Source organism: Ricinus communis, chromosome 8 (genome assembly GCF_019578655.1).
Source record: "Ricinus communis isolate WT05 ecotype wild-type chromosome 8, ASM1957865v1, whole genome shotgun sequence".
NCBI classification, from domain to species: domain Eukaryota; kingdom Viridiplantae; phylum Streptophyta; class Magnoliopsida; order Malpighiales; family Euphorbiaceae; genus Ricinus; species Ricinus communis.
The window spans coordinates 23,485,322-23,498,684 of NC_063263.1; the positions used below are offsets into that span (position 1 = coordinate 23,485,322).

The 13,363-nt window shown below is 33.6% G+C and overlaps 1 protein-coding gene across 3 annotated transcripts; it reads left to right on the forward strand.

Annotated features, from left to right (window-relative positions):
• The first annotated feature begins 8,161 nt into the window (after positions 1-8,161).
• Positions 8,162-13,288, forward strand: LOC8286585 (importin subunit beta-1). 3 transcript variants are annotated; one of them, XM_015717286.2, is made up of 3 exons: positions 8,162-8,384; positions 9,483-11,906; positions 12,011-13,288. In XM_015717286.2, exons 2-3 carry the CDS (start codon positions 9,490-9,492, stop codon positions 12,207-12,209), a joined length of 2,616 nt encoding a protein of 871 aa, XP_015572772.2. In that variant the 5' UTR covers positions 8,162-8,384; positions 9,483-9,489; the 3' UTR covers positions 12,210-13,288. The 3 variants fall into 3 exon arrangements, with proteins under 3 accessions (XP_015572772.2, XP_048234106.1, XP_048234105.1); XM_048378149.1 differs by lacking the exon at positions 8,162-8,384 and adding an exon at positions 8,487-8,505; XM_048378148.1 differs by lacking the exon at positions 8,162-8,384 and adding an exon at positions 8,533-9,248.
• The last annotated feature ends 75 nt before the right edge of the window (positions 13,289-13,363 follow it).

Here is a 13,363-nt window from a genome sequence, read left to right on the forward strand (position 1 = left end):
TCTGATTCTGGAGGGGAAAATGATTTTCAAAATCTTGAAGTTTCTGAAAATGTCCCAGAAAACTTTATCAATATTTTGAAAGAAATTACTTCAAGAAAATATTTGATCCAAATCAAACTGATTTTCCCCGGTGATTTCCAGATAGAAACCATTGCTTTGTTTGATACAGGAGCAGACCTCAACTGTATCAATTGTGAGCTGGTTCCTAAAAGGTATCATCAAGAAACCAAAGAAAGGCTTACTTCAGCTAATAGTTCAAAGATTAAGATTGCGGGTAAAACTGAAGCCGCAATTCTTAATAATAACATTGCTTTAAAAATATTTTTATTCTTACAAAAGATCTTCAGCAAACAGTTATTTTGGGAACTCCTTTTATCAATTTGATTACTCCCTTCAAAGTAACTACTGCTGGAATTAGTTTCAAAGCTAAAGATTCAAAAATTATTTTCCCTTTTATCGAAAAACCCAAAAAGAGAAATCTCAATCTTATTAAAGCCCATTCAATTTACAATTTTGAGATCAATGCTTTGATTAAAAGAAAACAAACTCATCTTTCTCATTTGAAACAAGACATGGGTTTGAAAAGAATCCAAGGTCAATTACAAAATGATTTTATTCAAAGAAAAATTTCTGATTTACAAAAAAAAAATTAAAAATGAACTTTGTTCTGATCTTCCCAATGCTTTTTGGAATCGAAAACATCATATGGTAGATTTACCATATGAAGAAGAATTTTCTGATAAGCAAATGCCTACCAAAGCCAGACCCATTCAAATGAATGAAGTCTTAGAAAGCCATTGTAGATTAGAAATCAAAGAACTAGAGTAGAAAGGTTTGATTTCCAAGTCTAGATCCCCCTGGTCATGTGCAGCTTTCTATGTCAATAAGAATAGTGAGATAGAAAGAGGAACTCCTAGGTTGGTGATCAATTACAAGCCTTTGAATAAAGCCCTAAAGTGGATTAGGTATCCAATTTCAAATAAAAAAGATCTTCTTCAAAAGCTTCATTCTGCATTTATCTTTTCAAAGTTTGATATGAAATCAGGATTTTGGCAAATCCAGATTCATCCAAAAGACCGTTACAAAACTGTTTTCACAGTTCCATTTGGCCAGTACGAATGGAATGTAATGCCCTTCGGATTGAAAAATGCTCCTTCAGAATTTCAAAAAATCATGAATGACATTTTTAATCTTTATTCAAAGTTTTGCATTGTCTATATTGATGATGTCTTGATATTTTCCAATTCCATAGAACAACATTTCAAACACTTAGAAACATTTTTCTACGTTGTTAAAAGGAATGGTTTAGTGGTTTCAAAATCCAAGATATCTCTATTTCAAACAAAAATTAGATTTCTTGGACACTATATCTTCCGGGGAACTATCACCCCAATTGAAAGATCTCTTGCATTCAATTCAAAGTTTCCAGATAGAATTTTGGAAAAAATGCAATTACAAAGATTTCTTGATAGTTTAAATTACGTTATGGATTTTTATCCGAATTTAAACTGTCTTGCAAAGCCCCTCCATGATAGGCTAAGAAAAAATCCCCCTGCATGGACCAATGAGCATACAAAGATTGTTCAAAGCATAAAAAAGTAAGTTTTAGAAATTCCATGTTTACACCTTGCTGATCCATCTGCATTCAAAATTGTTGAAACTGATGCATCAAACTTGGGTTATGGTGGGATTCTTAAACAAGTCCAAAATAACAAAGAATGTATTGTCCAGTTCACTTCTGCACACTGGAATGATACACAAAAGAATTACTCAACTATCAAAAAAGAAATTCTTTCGATAGTTTTGTGTATTTCAAAATTTCAAAGCGATATTTTAAATCAAAAATTCCTTTTGAGGATTGATTGCAAATCTGCTAAAGAAGTTTTACAGAAAGACGTTCAAAATATAGCTTCCAAACAGATTTTTGCTAGATGGCAAGCTATTCTTTCTGTTTTTGATTTTGAAATCGAATATATCAGATGAGATTCGAATTTTATCCCAGACTTTCTAACCAGAGAGTTTCTTCAAAAACAGGAGTGAAAAAATACCGAGAAAATCCAAATCAAAAGAAGAAAAATCGACAGCCAGTTCAAAGCCTGTCCAAAGCCCAAAGAAGGAAATTTTGCCTTCTTCTTCAAAGCCCATCAGAACCTGGACCGAAATCATCCAGGAAGAAATTGATCAATGCAAAGCTGATCCAGTCCAACAACAAGTCCAAATTCAGGAATGGCTTGCACAACAAGACCCTGAATTCCTAAAAAGGGTTGAAGAATATTCAAAGCAAATGATTCAATCTCAACCCGAAGCATCTCCAAAGTCATCCTCTTCCTCCAACAAGGGTAAAGGTATACTCTCTATCCCTTTTTAAAAAACTGAGATAGAAATTTTCCCCCAAAGCCTATCTCAAAATTCAAAAAGTATTTCAAAGCCAAACTCTTAAGAAATTGTTTTGTCGCAAACAAAACGTTTTAAATCCAACGAATATTTAGAAAAACAAAGTTTTCAAAACATTTTAACGGTTGAGGAAGGATTACGCGAAAGCCCTCAAGCTGATTTTAAAGATTTTCCTCCAGGGATAGTATTTCAAACCTGGAATATTTCAAAGTCTGATCCTACTACGATCCTTGAGATAGCTGGTTACCTTAAGTCAAACATTTCAAAATATAAAGACCATAAAGACCCTGCATACTCTACATGCACTATTCGAAGAATCCTTCACCCTACGGATTGGGAATGGATTTACACTCTCGAGTCTTTCCAACTTCCTTCAAGAACCTACCCTTGAACCTCAATACTTCCTTGACTCTGGGATTACGAAGCTGGTTTAATACCTTTCTTCTCCAAAGCGAAGGACAAAGCCACTCTTGGCTTTTCTACTTCGATACAAGCTTGATTCAAACTTCAAAGATCCCTTATTGGTTTAAATAATGGTGGAATTATTATGGAAATGTTCCTGAAACTATAATTCCAGAAGTCCTACCTTTGTTCAACCTTTTCAAAGCCAACTACAAGCAAAATAAAATAGAAAGACGTTTTCCCTCGTTATTTCTATTTTGTTCAAACTTTTTCCTCCCTTAGGTATGTGTCTGGTATTTCCATTTCAACCAATCACCAGATGGAGAAATCATTCTTACCCGTAGATTCAAAGTTAAATGGTGGGATAAATTTAACCACCAAGATAAGTTATCTTTAAAATCAGTCCAAAACTTCCTTTCAAAAAATAGCTTCTTGCCACCTCCAAAAGAATAAACCACTTTCCTGGCACAGAAGTCCTTTATAATTCCAAAGCTTGCAGCAGCTCAAATAGAAGAGGATTTCTTACAATTAATCAAACAATTGTCGGAAACCGCTTCTTCCAAAGGAAAATCAAAAGCTTCATCTTCCTCATAAATTTCGTATCGACCTAGATGGTGATTCAAATGAGGATGATTGTTTTGGGATTTTCAAGCCCATAAAGTAACATCCCTGCAAAGCCCATGGGTTGAAAACCAGAAATGGCAGCCCAAAATATTTTGTAATTGGTCAAAAGCCCAACAAAAGAAAAACAAATTATGTAGAAAACAGAAACAGATCAACAAGTTTCTAGTGTGCAGGATCCTCAGATGAGGCAAGCACAGATCATACGCTTGTTAAATCTTAAAAGGTAGATAAAGAAGATAAACTTTATTGATAATCACAAACTTTAAACATAAACTTTGAAACAAATATACAAACTTTGAATGTAACTTTGAAAGCTTTAAACTAGAGAAATATAACTTACAAGAGGAAGAAAAGAATACAAGAGGGAAAGTATTTCTGCTCACTATCTCTCTTACTCTATTTTCTCTCTTTTCTCACTACATTTCTTCTTCTTTGTACGACTTGAAGAATACAAGAGGTTCTTCTTTATATTTTTCAGTCTGCCTGCTTCTAAGGAGAACTCCTCTTTATATAGAGATCTTCAAGCTTTGGATGCCTTCATTTGAGCTTTGGATACTCTTTTAGTGGAGTGAAGATGGATCCACTCGTCTTTGTATTCTTGTAATGATGCTTTACGCCTTTTCAGAAAGTTGTCGGTCATGCTTTGAAAGAATCTTTTGCTTTTCTTCTTTTTCTTTTTCTTTTTTCTTCTTTTTTTTTGGGCTTTTGACCCATTACAAAATGTTTTGGGCTGCCATTTCTGGTTTTTGGGCTTTGCAGGGATGTTACTTTATGGGCTTGAAAATCCCAAAACAATCATCCTCATTTGAATCACCATCTAGGTCGATTGCCGCCGAGCTAGTGCTGGAGGAGGAAGATGAAGCTTTTGATTTTTCTTTGGAAGAAGCGGTTTCCAACAATTGTTTGATTAATTGTAAGAAATCCTCTTCTGTTTGAGCTGCTGCAAGCTTTGGAATTATAAAGGACTTCTGTGCCAGGAAAGTGGTTTGTTCTTTTGGAGGTGGCAAGAAGCTATTTTTAAAAAGGAAGTTTTTGACTGATTTTAAAGATAACTTATCTTGGTGGTTAAATTTATCCCACCATTTAACTTTGAATCTATGGGTAAGAATGATTTCTCCATCTGGTGATTGATTGAAATGGAAATACCAGACACATACCCAAGAGAGGAAAAAGTTTGAACAAAATAGAAGTAACGGGGGAAAACGTCTTTCTATTTTGTTTGGCTTGTAGTTGGCTTTGAAAAGGTTGAACAAAGGTAGGACTTCTGGAATTATAGTTTCAGGAACATTTCCAAAATAATTCCACCATTGTTTAAACCAATAGGGGATCTTTGAAGTTTGAATCAAGCTTGTATCGAAGTAGAAAAGCCAAGAGTGGCTTTGTCCTTCGTTTTGGAGAAGAAAGGTATTAAACCAGGCTTGCTGGTAATTCCAGTAGTTGAAGGAAGTATTGAGGTTTGAAGGGTAGGTTCTTTGAAGGGAAGTTGGGAAAGACCTTGGAGAGTTTAAATCCATTTCCCAATCTGTAGGGTGAAGGATTTTTTGAATAGTGCATGTAGAGTATGCAAGGTCTTTATGGTCTTTATGTTTTTTGAAATGTTTGAATTTGGCAGAACTAGTTATCTCAAGGATAGACTGGTAGTAGGATTGAGACTTTGAAATATTCCAAGGTTTGAAATACCATCCTGGAGGGAAAATCTTTGAAATCAGTTTTGAGGGGCTTTCTGTGCAGAATCTTACAAGGCTTTATCTAGTCTAGCCCAATTATGAATTATACTTTGATTTCAACCTTTAAGGCTAAATGAACTACTTTTATGCAGAGGACCAATTATATGATTTTAAATCTAACATGGCCTAATTAATTCATTTAAAGCATGAGAAAGCCTATAAGCTCTGTATTGATTTTAAATTTAGCCCAATTACCATCTTATTAACCTATTGGACTACAATTTTCATGTTGCGTCCAATTTTTAGTCTAAGGTTTATTTCCAATTTTAATTATGCAATTACATTACAGCTATTTGGCATATATCAAGCATAAAATAAAAATAAAAGTGCAGAAAATTAAATTTAACTATTACAACCGTTCCTACAACTAGAAAATGAAAGGAAAACACCTACAAACTAAGAACAATACATAAAAAATCTCCAAAATACATTAAAAATCTAAAAATCAGGGCCAAAAGTATGCATAGCTGATTGGCTCAGGGCGTAGAGTTGATCGGCTTAACATAGAGCCGAATCGGCTTTGCACTAAGCCGATCGACTCTAAGGCTTCAGATGGTCTATCTGCAATTTTTTCTTCAATTTCTCACACTCAGAAGCCAATTTCACATGCATAGAAGATAGAGAATGAATTAAAATGTGTGAAATAAAGCAAGAAACATAAAAAGAACATGAGATTTAATAAAGAAAGCCTAATAAACATGCAAATCCTAGAATTCAAAACTGACAGTAGGTAAATATGATATTTTAAAATAGAATCCAAATTTTAATCATTTAACCCTAAAAATCTAATTCAATTCCATAGAAATACAAATTAATTATGTTTACCTACTCATTTGACTAATCAAATTCAAAATCCAATAAATGACATATTATCATATTCAAAATCCTACATGCTCATATTACCATATTCAAATCCCAGCAAATCATAACATGTTAATTTACAAGAAAAACACATTCTAATCATATAAAACATATGAAATAATAACAAAACATCCTAAATATGTTTCTAGATTTATAAAAGCAAAAAAGCCAATTAAGAGGGAAAAGTGATCCTGATGATGTGGATGTAGGGAGAACCCTCGGGTTGTCACTGTTGTTGTTCTGCAAATCTCAGGAGAAGATGAAACAGTTGAATCAAAGGTTGGTTGAGGATTTAATTCTGTTTGAGATCTATAAAGAACTATTATCGTTCCAAAAAAGTTTTCTAATTTAGGGTTCTTTCTTAGTGACTTCCTAAAAGAAAACTCTATGTTTTGAACGTAGAGTTTTCTTTTTAAGAAAATTCTCTATGTTTTAAACATAGAGTTTTCTCTCTAACTCAAAATCTCTCTTAACTACTAAAAATGATAATTTGTCTACTCGATCAATGCAATTAACCCTAGACCTAGGGCATAATGATGCTTATACAGAGTTAGGGTTTGAAGACCCTAAAGGAGTAGAACAATAAGCTTCAATCATTTTCTTTTTTTATTTTTAAAAGAAAAAGATTTTTTTATTAGTCAGTAATATTCAATAAAAATCTTAATAATTATCACAAAAACTTTTTAGAAACTTATTTTTTTTAAGCATTTTAAAGTCAAATACGCATAAAACGACATCGAATCTCGAAAAATAGTTAATCAGCACCTTGTAGAAACTACCATTTTATCCGTCATAGTTTTTTTTTTTCTAACAATTGAGTCTAAATTGATTCTAGAAAAGTGATTTTGATTCAATTATTCTCAATCCTAACTTGGATTTGCCTGTACTCAATCTCTCAAGACTCGAGAAAGGCAATAACTTTCATCAGAGTGGTCTATAATTTCTTCAATATCTAGATCTGGAAAATAGATGTTGACATATATATAAGGATGAAGAAGAATGAAATTTTAAAATCATTAGAATACTCTTAGAATTTGTCAATAATTACTAATTTTATCTTATCTTAATTTTATATGTAACTAATTTAGTTTTTTAATCAAGTAGAATTAATTAGTTAGTAATCTAATTCAATTTTAATCCTATAACTCAATACAATTTTCATAAAAATTAAAAATAAAAAGTAAAAAAATATAATACTTTTAATTTTATTTTATTAATATATTAATTAATGTGTCCATTATTATTATTATTATAATATTTTATTAATAGAATTATTATAAGTGAATTACTTCATATTGTCAAAATATTTTTATATACTAAAATAATTATCCATCAAATTTTGTTAATGTCTCGCTTATTTCTATAAAAAAATTTACAAATTTATTTATTCCTATATATTTTCTTACTATTTTTTTATAAAAATATAAATTCTATTTCTATTTAATTATAATAATATTACAATTAAAATATTATAATAAAATTAAATATTAAATAAATTATTAAGAATAAAATACTAAGATCCATTTAATATTTTTTATCAATATGAGATTTTATTTTAGTACTTTTTATTATCATTAAAATAACGTAATTAAATTTTCTAACAAAATAAAAAATAACAGTTCGACTAAAATAAATGAGTTTTTAAAATAATTTTAAAAATATTATTAGACAAAATAAATATATAAAATTAATATCAATATCGAATTATTAATGATAAAATAAAATATTAATATAATATATAATAATATATACATTTATTTAAAATTTAATTATTTATTAAATTTAGAAAAATAATAATATATAAAATTTCATTAAAAAATATATCTAATAAATATTATATTATATATTAATTTATTAAATATTTCTATTTTATAATTTTTATAATAATTATTTACGCCTATATTGTGAACCACCAACAGTAGTAGTAGATATATAGATATAGATACAGATTGGCCGAAATAGTTAATCTGAAAATCAAAAGCTGACTCTTGTAATATAAGAAAGCTCGTAAAAGATTAATTAATTTTTTTTGGTTTAATATTTGAATCAACCGCTCTAGAATAACCTGTGTTCGTCCAACACTTATAGACAAAAGGTGGTATCGACAAAAAGTGGGACCCTGCAAATAAATTTATACTGTATAGAACGCGTAGTAGCCAAATAATGCCCATCATAATAAAAAAAATTAAATAAAGGTTAAATTTGTGTCAATTCAAGTGCAGCTTCACGTCCGCTTCTCTTCTTCTTCTTTTTTCTTTTTCGTTCAGTTTATTCGTTCCCTCCTTTTACTACCTTTTGCTAGGGTTATTATAGCGCCGCCGTTTCATACTTCCCGATCTGTCGTTTTACTTTCTTCATTAAATTTTATACGCCTATGTAAGTGCTTATTATTATTTATTTTTATTTTTATTTTTATTTCTGTTAATTCTTAGGGTTTCTCTGTTTCATTTGGTTCATTGCTCCTCCGATTTTTTTTGCTGCGATTTCTATTATCATCGTATGATAATCGATCTGTTGTTTATATTTGCTTTTGATAATTGATCGGATTTTTTGTTTGTATGTTTGTTTTATGCGATTTGGTGTTTATACACATACACACAAAAAGAGACACGCAAATATTTATTAAATGGAATGCTCAATTGGCAGTGTTAGTGGCTTTGATATATTCTTTTTATTTTTTTTTTCCCAAAACTCTTGAGAGTAATAACATTTTGTTTGGACATCATAATAACTGCATTTGTCAGTTATTATTTTCTTAAATATCTATGTTGTACCTTCAAATGTAGATGGGAAGCTTAAGTGTAGTGTGTCTATTGTGTTTTGATGTCACAAAGGCCCTTTTTGCTACGTTTTAGAATTGGGAATAGAATCTTATTTCTGAAATGGGGTTCCAAGTTCTTGTTTGGTAAACAAAGAATCCAAAAATTTAATATGTTGAATTGGTTGATTGTTGGTAAAATTAATATCTGTCTTTGTTTATACTTTTCTTTGGATAAAATGAATAAAGGAACAACACATCGTGGGAATTCCCTGGCTTTAACATCACTTATCATTCTCATTTGTTCCCCAAGGTTTACTAAACGTGCCAAAAAGTTTTACACAAAATCCGCATGTACATCTCTAGTTTTTCACGTTAATTTTGGAAGAAGCAAGGAAGAGCACAATTAAAGCAAAGGACAAGTTTGCTGAATAAACTCAGTATTAGGGCACCCTTCTTGGAGTCCTGGGGTTGGCTTGGAGGTACCAAAATAAAATAGTTGACAGAAATTAAAGCGTCCTGACTTATCCCCTTTTAACCTACCCTTTTCTTTTGAAATCTGTAGAGCTGCTTCATCTCTTTATTCTATATTTCTCTATTTTGTTTTTGTGGGTCAATGTATTTTACATTTCTTTGATTGATTTGCTGTTAGCTTGAGTTTGGGGATTATATTTTAGATAGACCTATCTGACTATTGTATATTTCAATAATTTCAGATACGCCATGGCAATGGAGGTTACCCAGGCTCTTTTGAATGCACAATCAGTAGATGGTAATGTGCGGAAGCATGCAGAGGAAAGCTTAAAACAGTTTCAGGAGCAAAATCTACCTGGTTTTCTGTTATCGCTATCTGGGGAGCTAGCTAATGATGATAAGCCCGTTGACAGCCGAAAACTAGCTGGTTTGATACTGAAGAATGCCTTGGATGCCAAGGAACAACATAGAAAATATGAGCTTGTTCAGAGATGGTTGTCATTGGATGCTGCTGCAAAAAGCCAGATAAAGACATGCTTGCTAAAGACTCTCTCTTCTTTGGTATCTGATGCCCGATCAACTGCTTCTCAAGTAATTGCTAAGATTGCTGGCATTGAGCTACCACAGAAACAATGGCCTGAGTTGATAGGATCACTTTTGTCTAATATTCACCAGCTACCTGCTCATGTCAAGCAAGCAACATTAGAGACTCTTGGATATTTGTGTGAGGAAGTCTCTCCTGATGTGGTGGATCAAGATCAAGTTAATAAAATTCTTACTGCTGTAGTTCAAGGTATGAATGCATCTGAAGCTAGCATTGATGTTAGGCTTGCTGCTACCCGAGCACTATATAATGCTCTGGGCTTTGCTCAAGCAAATTTTAGCAATGATATGGAGCGTGATTATATCATGAGGGTTGTATGCGAGGCAACTTTGTCTCCAGAAGTAAAGATGAGGCAAGCAGCTTTTGAATGTTTGGTCTCTATTTCATCAATATACTATGAGAAATTAGTTCCTTATATGCAAGACATCTTTACAATCACAGCAAAGGCTGTGAGGGAAGATGAGGAACCTGTGGCTCTTCAGGCAATTGAGTTTTGGAGTTCAATTTGTGATGAGGAAATAGACATCTTGGAAGAATACCGGGGTGATTTCACAGGGGATTCAGATATCCCTTGCTTTTATTTCATCAAACAGGCTCTCCCTGCTCTTGTCCCCATGTTGTTGGAGACCCTTCTTAAGCAAGAAGAGGATCAGGATCAGGACGAAGGTGCTTGGAACATTGCTATGGCAGGTGGAACATGCCTAGGCTTGGTTGCACGAACTGTGGGAGATGATATTGTTCCACTTGTTATGCCATTCATTGAAGAAAATATTACAAAACCAGATTGGAGGCAGAGGGAGGCAGCCACATATGCGTTTGGCTCAATCTTGGAGGGTCCATCACCTGACAAGTTGATACCTCTTGTTAATGTTGCTTTAAATTTCATGCTTACTGCTTTAACAAATGACCCAAATAATCATGTAAAAGACACCACTGCTTGGACCTTGGGACGAATCTTTGAATTCCTTCATGGATCTACTATTGATACACCCATAATTACTCAAGCGAATTGCCAACAGATCATCACAGTATTGCTTCAGAGCATGGGAGATGCTCCAAATGTGGCTGAAAAGGCATGTGGTGCCCTCTATTTTCTTGCCCAAGGTTATGAGGAGGCAGGTCCATCATCTCCCTTGACACCTTATTTCCAGGAAATTGTGCATGCCCTTCTGACTGTTACTCACAGAGAAGATGCTGGGGAGTCTCGGTTGAGGACTGCTGCTTATGAAACACTGAATGAAGTTGTGAGGTGTTCAACTGATGAAACAGCACCAATGGTATTGCAGCTGGTACCTGTCATTATGACTGAGCTTCACAAGACTCTTGAAGGATTGAAGCTAGCATCTGATGAGAGAGAGAAGCAGAGTGAGTTGCAAGGCCTTCTTTGCGGATGTTTACAAGTCATCATTCAGAAATTAGGTTCATCAGAACCTACAAAGATTGTGTTCATGCAATATGCAGACCAGATAATGGGGCTTTTCTTGAGGGTTTTTGCTTGCAGAAATGCAACTGTTCATGAGGAGGCAATGCTTGCAATTGGAGCCCTTGCCTATGCAACTGGTCCAGATTTTGTGAAATACATGTCAGAGTTTTATAAATACTTGGAAATGGGTCTTCAGAATTTTGAGGAGTACCAAGTTTGTGCTGTTACAGTTGGTGTTGTGGGGGATATCTGCAGGGCATTGGAGGATAAAATTTTGCCATATTGTGATGGGATTATGACACAACTTCTCAAGGATTTATCCAGCAATCAGTTACATCGATCTGTCAAGCCTCCCATATTCTCATGTTTTGGTGACATTGCCTTAGCAATAGGAGAAAATGTTGAGAAGTACTTGATGTACGCCATGCCCATGCTCCAAAGTGCTGCAGAATTGTCTGCCCATACAGCTGGGGCTGATGATGAAATGATTGAATATACGAATTCACTGAGAAATGGAATTTTGGAGGCTTATTCAGGAATTCTTCAAGGGTTTAAGAACTCTCCCAAGACCCAACTCTTGATTCCTTATGCTCCTCACATCCTCCAGTTCCTGGATAGCATCTACATGGAAAAAGACATGTGAGTTCTATCATAAATGGTTACTTTTCTTTTCTTTTCTGTTTTCCATCTAAAGTTTTTGCAGGCTGTTGTTTATGACTTATATAATTTGTATCTTGCTGCAGGGATGATTTGGTCATGAAAACTGCTATAGGAGTCCTTGGAGATTTAGCAGATACACTGGGAAGTAATGCTGGTTCTTTGATACAACAATCTCTTTCTGTCAAAGACTTTTTAAATGAATGTTTGTCTTCTGAAGATCATATGATTAAGGAATCTGCTGAATGGGCCAAGTTGGCCGTAAGTCGTGCCATTTCTATTTGAGGTTATTGGTACTCAGCATTTTTTTTTCTTTACAAGTCCCTGCATGCATTTGGGTCTATTGAGTCCAGGTCTGGGTTGCATTCGAGTCAGGTCATCTGCCATTTTCAGATAACTGAAGTTATCGATCTTCAGGTTGTCACTAACTCTTGCATCAGCATCATGTTTCTGTCAGAGGCATTGGGCAGTGATTGCGTTGCAGATATGCGTTAAGGCATCCATAAAAAGCTTTAAAAAATTGTTGGCCATAGAATACTGAATTGGTGCAAGTGAGGGAGAGGTTACACTGATTTGCTGAATAGATACAGGTTCGGCAGCATCTTGTCAGTTGTTTGTTGGTCCTTGTAATGGTTGAGACCTCTTCTTACCAGATTACCCATGCTGTCTTGGTGGTTGTTTCTGAAGTACCTCCAGGTTGTGGGAGTGGAGGACTGCAGTGTCGGTTGAAGTTTTGTGACACTTGAAGACCACCCAAGTGCCACATTTTAGAAGACCCTCAAGTCAATACTGATTTCACCCCTTGTGATTTTTCATTTGTTAATGTCTGTATTAGTTCATCATTATGTCTGTCATGGTCAGGTTGTATTTTAACTATTGTTTTCCTTTGGCATACTCAGTTGAGGGTCTATAACATATTATTGAGGGTGTTGCATCCTGCATTGCATTATTCATTTTTCCTTAATTGTTTTTATAGATCTCAAGTCATTTACTTTGCATTCATTAGATCACATAATCTGCCTTTTTTCCCCAATTTTCTCAGATGCTAGTCTCTTTCTTTCTTTCTTTCTTCTTTTTTCCCAGAACATATATTTGGTTAATTTTGGGTTGTAGAGAATGGTTGTATTAAGATGTCATGAGTTAATGCATTATAAATGATTGCATGAGCATTTGAGTCTCACATGCAGCAAAAGGCAATGCAATTTTATTTGTTCTCATGCTTCATCTATGAAGCACTCGAAGTTCTTTGTCCATCTTTGAGTATTTTGGCTTATCTTGGTTTGTAGAGAATGGTTAATTTAAACTGTCGTGAACAATGATTACATTACAAGTGATTGAATGAAGATTGAGTCACATTATAGTTATCATGCTTCATTGATAGAAGATTTTTCTTCATATGATGCTTGTTGATCGGGCAAAATTGTTGCACTCTGCTGGGA

Excerpts from the sequence above, each read along its gene's own strand:
- LOC8286585 (XM_015717286.2), top strand. The coding sequence starts at position 9,490 with ATGGCAATGGAGGTTACCCAGGCTCTTTTGAATGCACAATCAGTAGAT. Across the intron at positions 11,907-12,010 it reads ATCTACATGGAAAAAGACAT|GGATGATTTGGTCATGAAAA; the intron begins GTGAGTTCTATC and ends ATCTTGCTGCAG.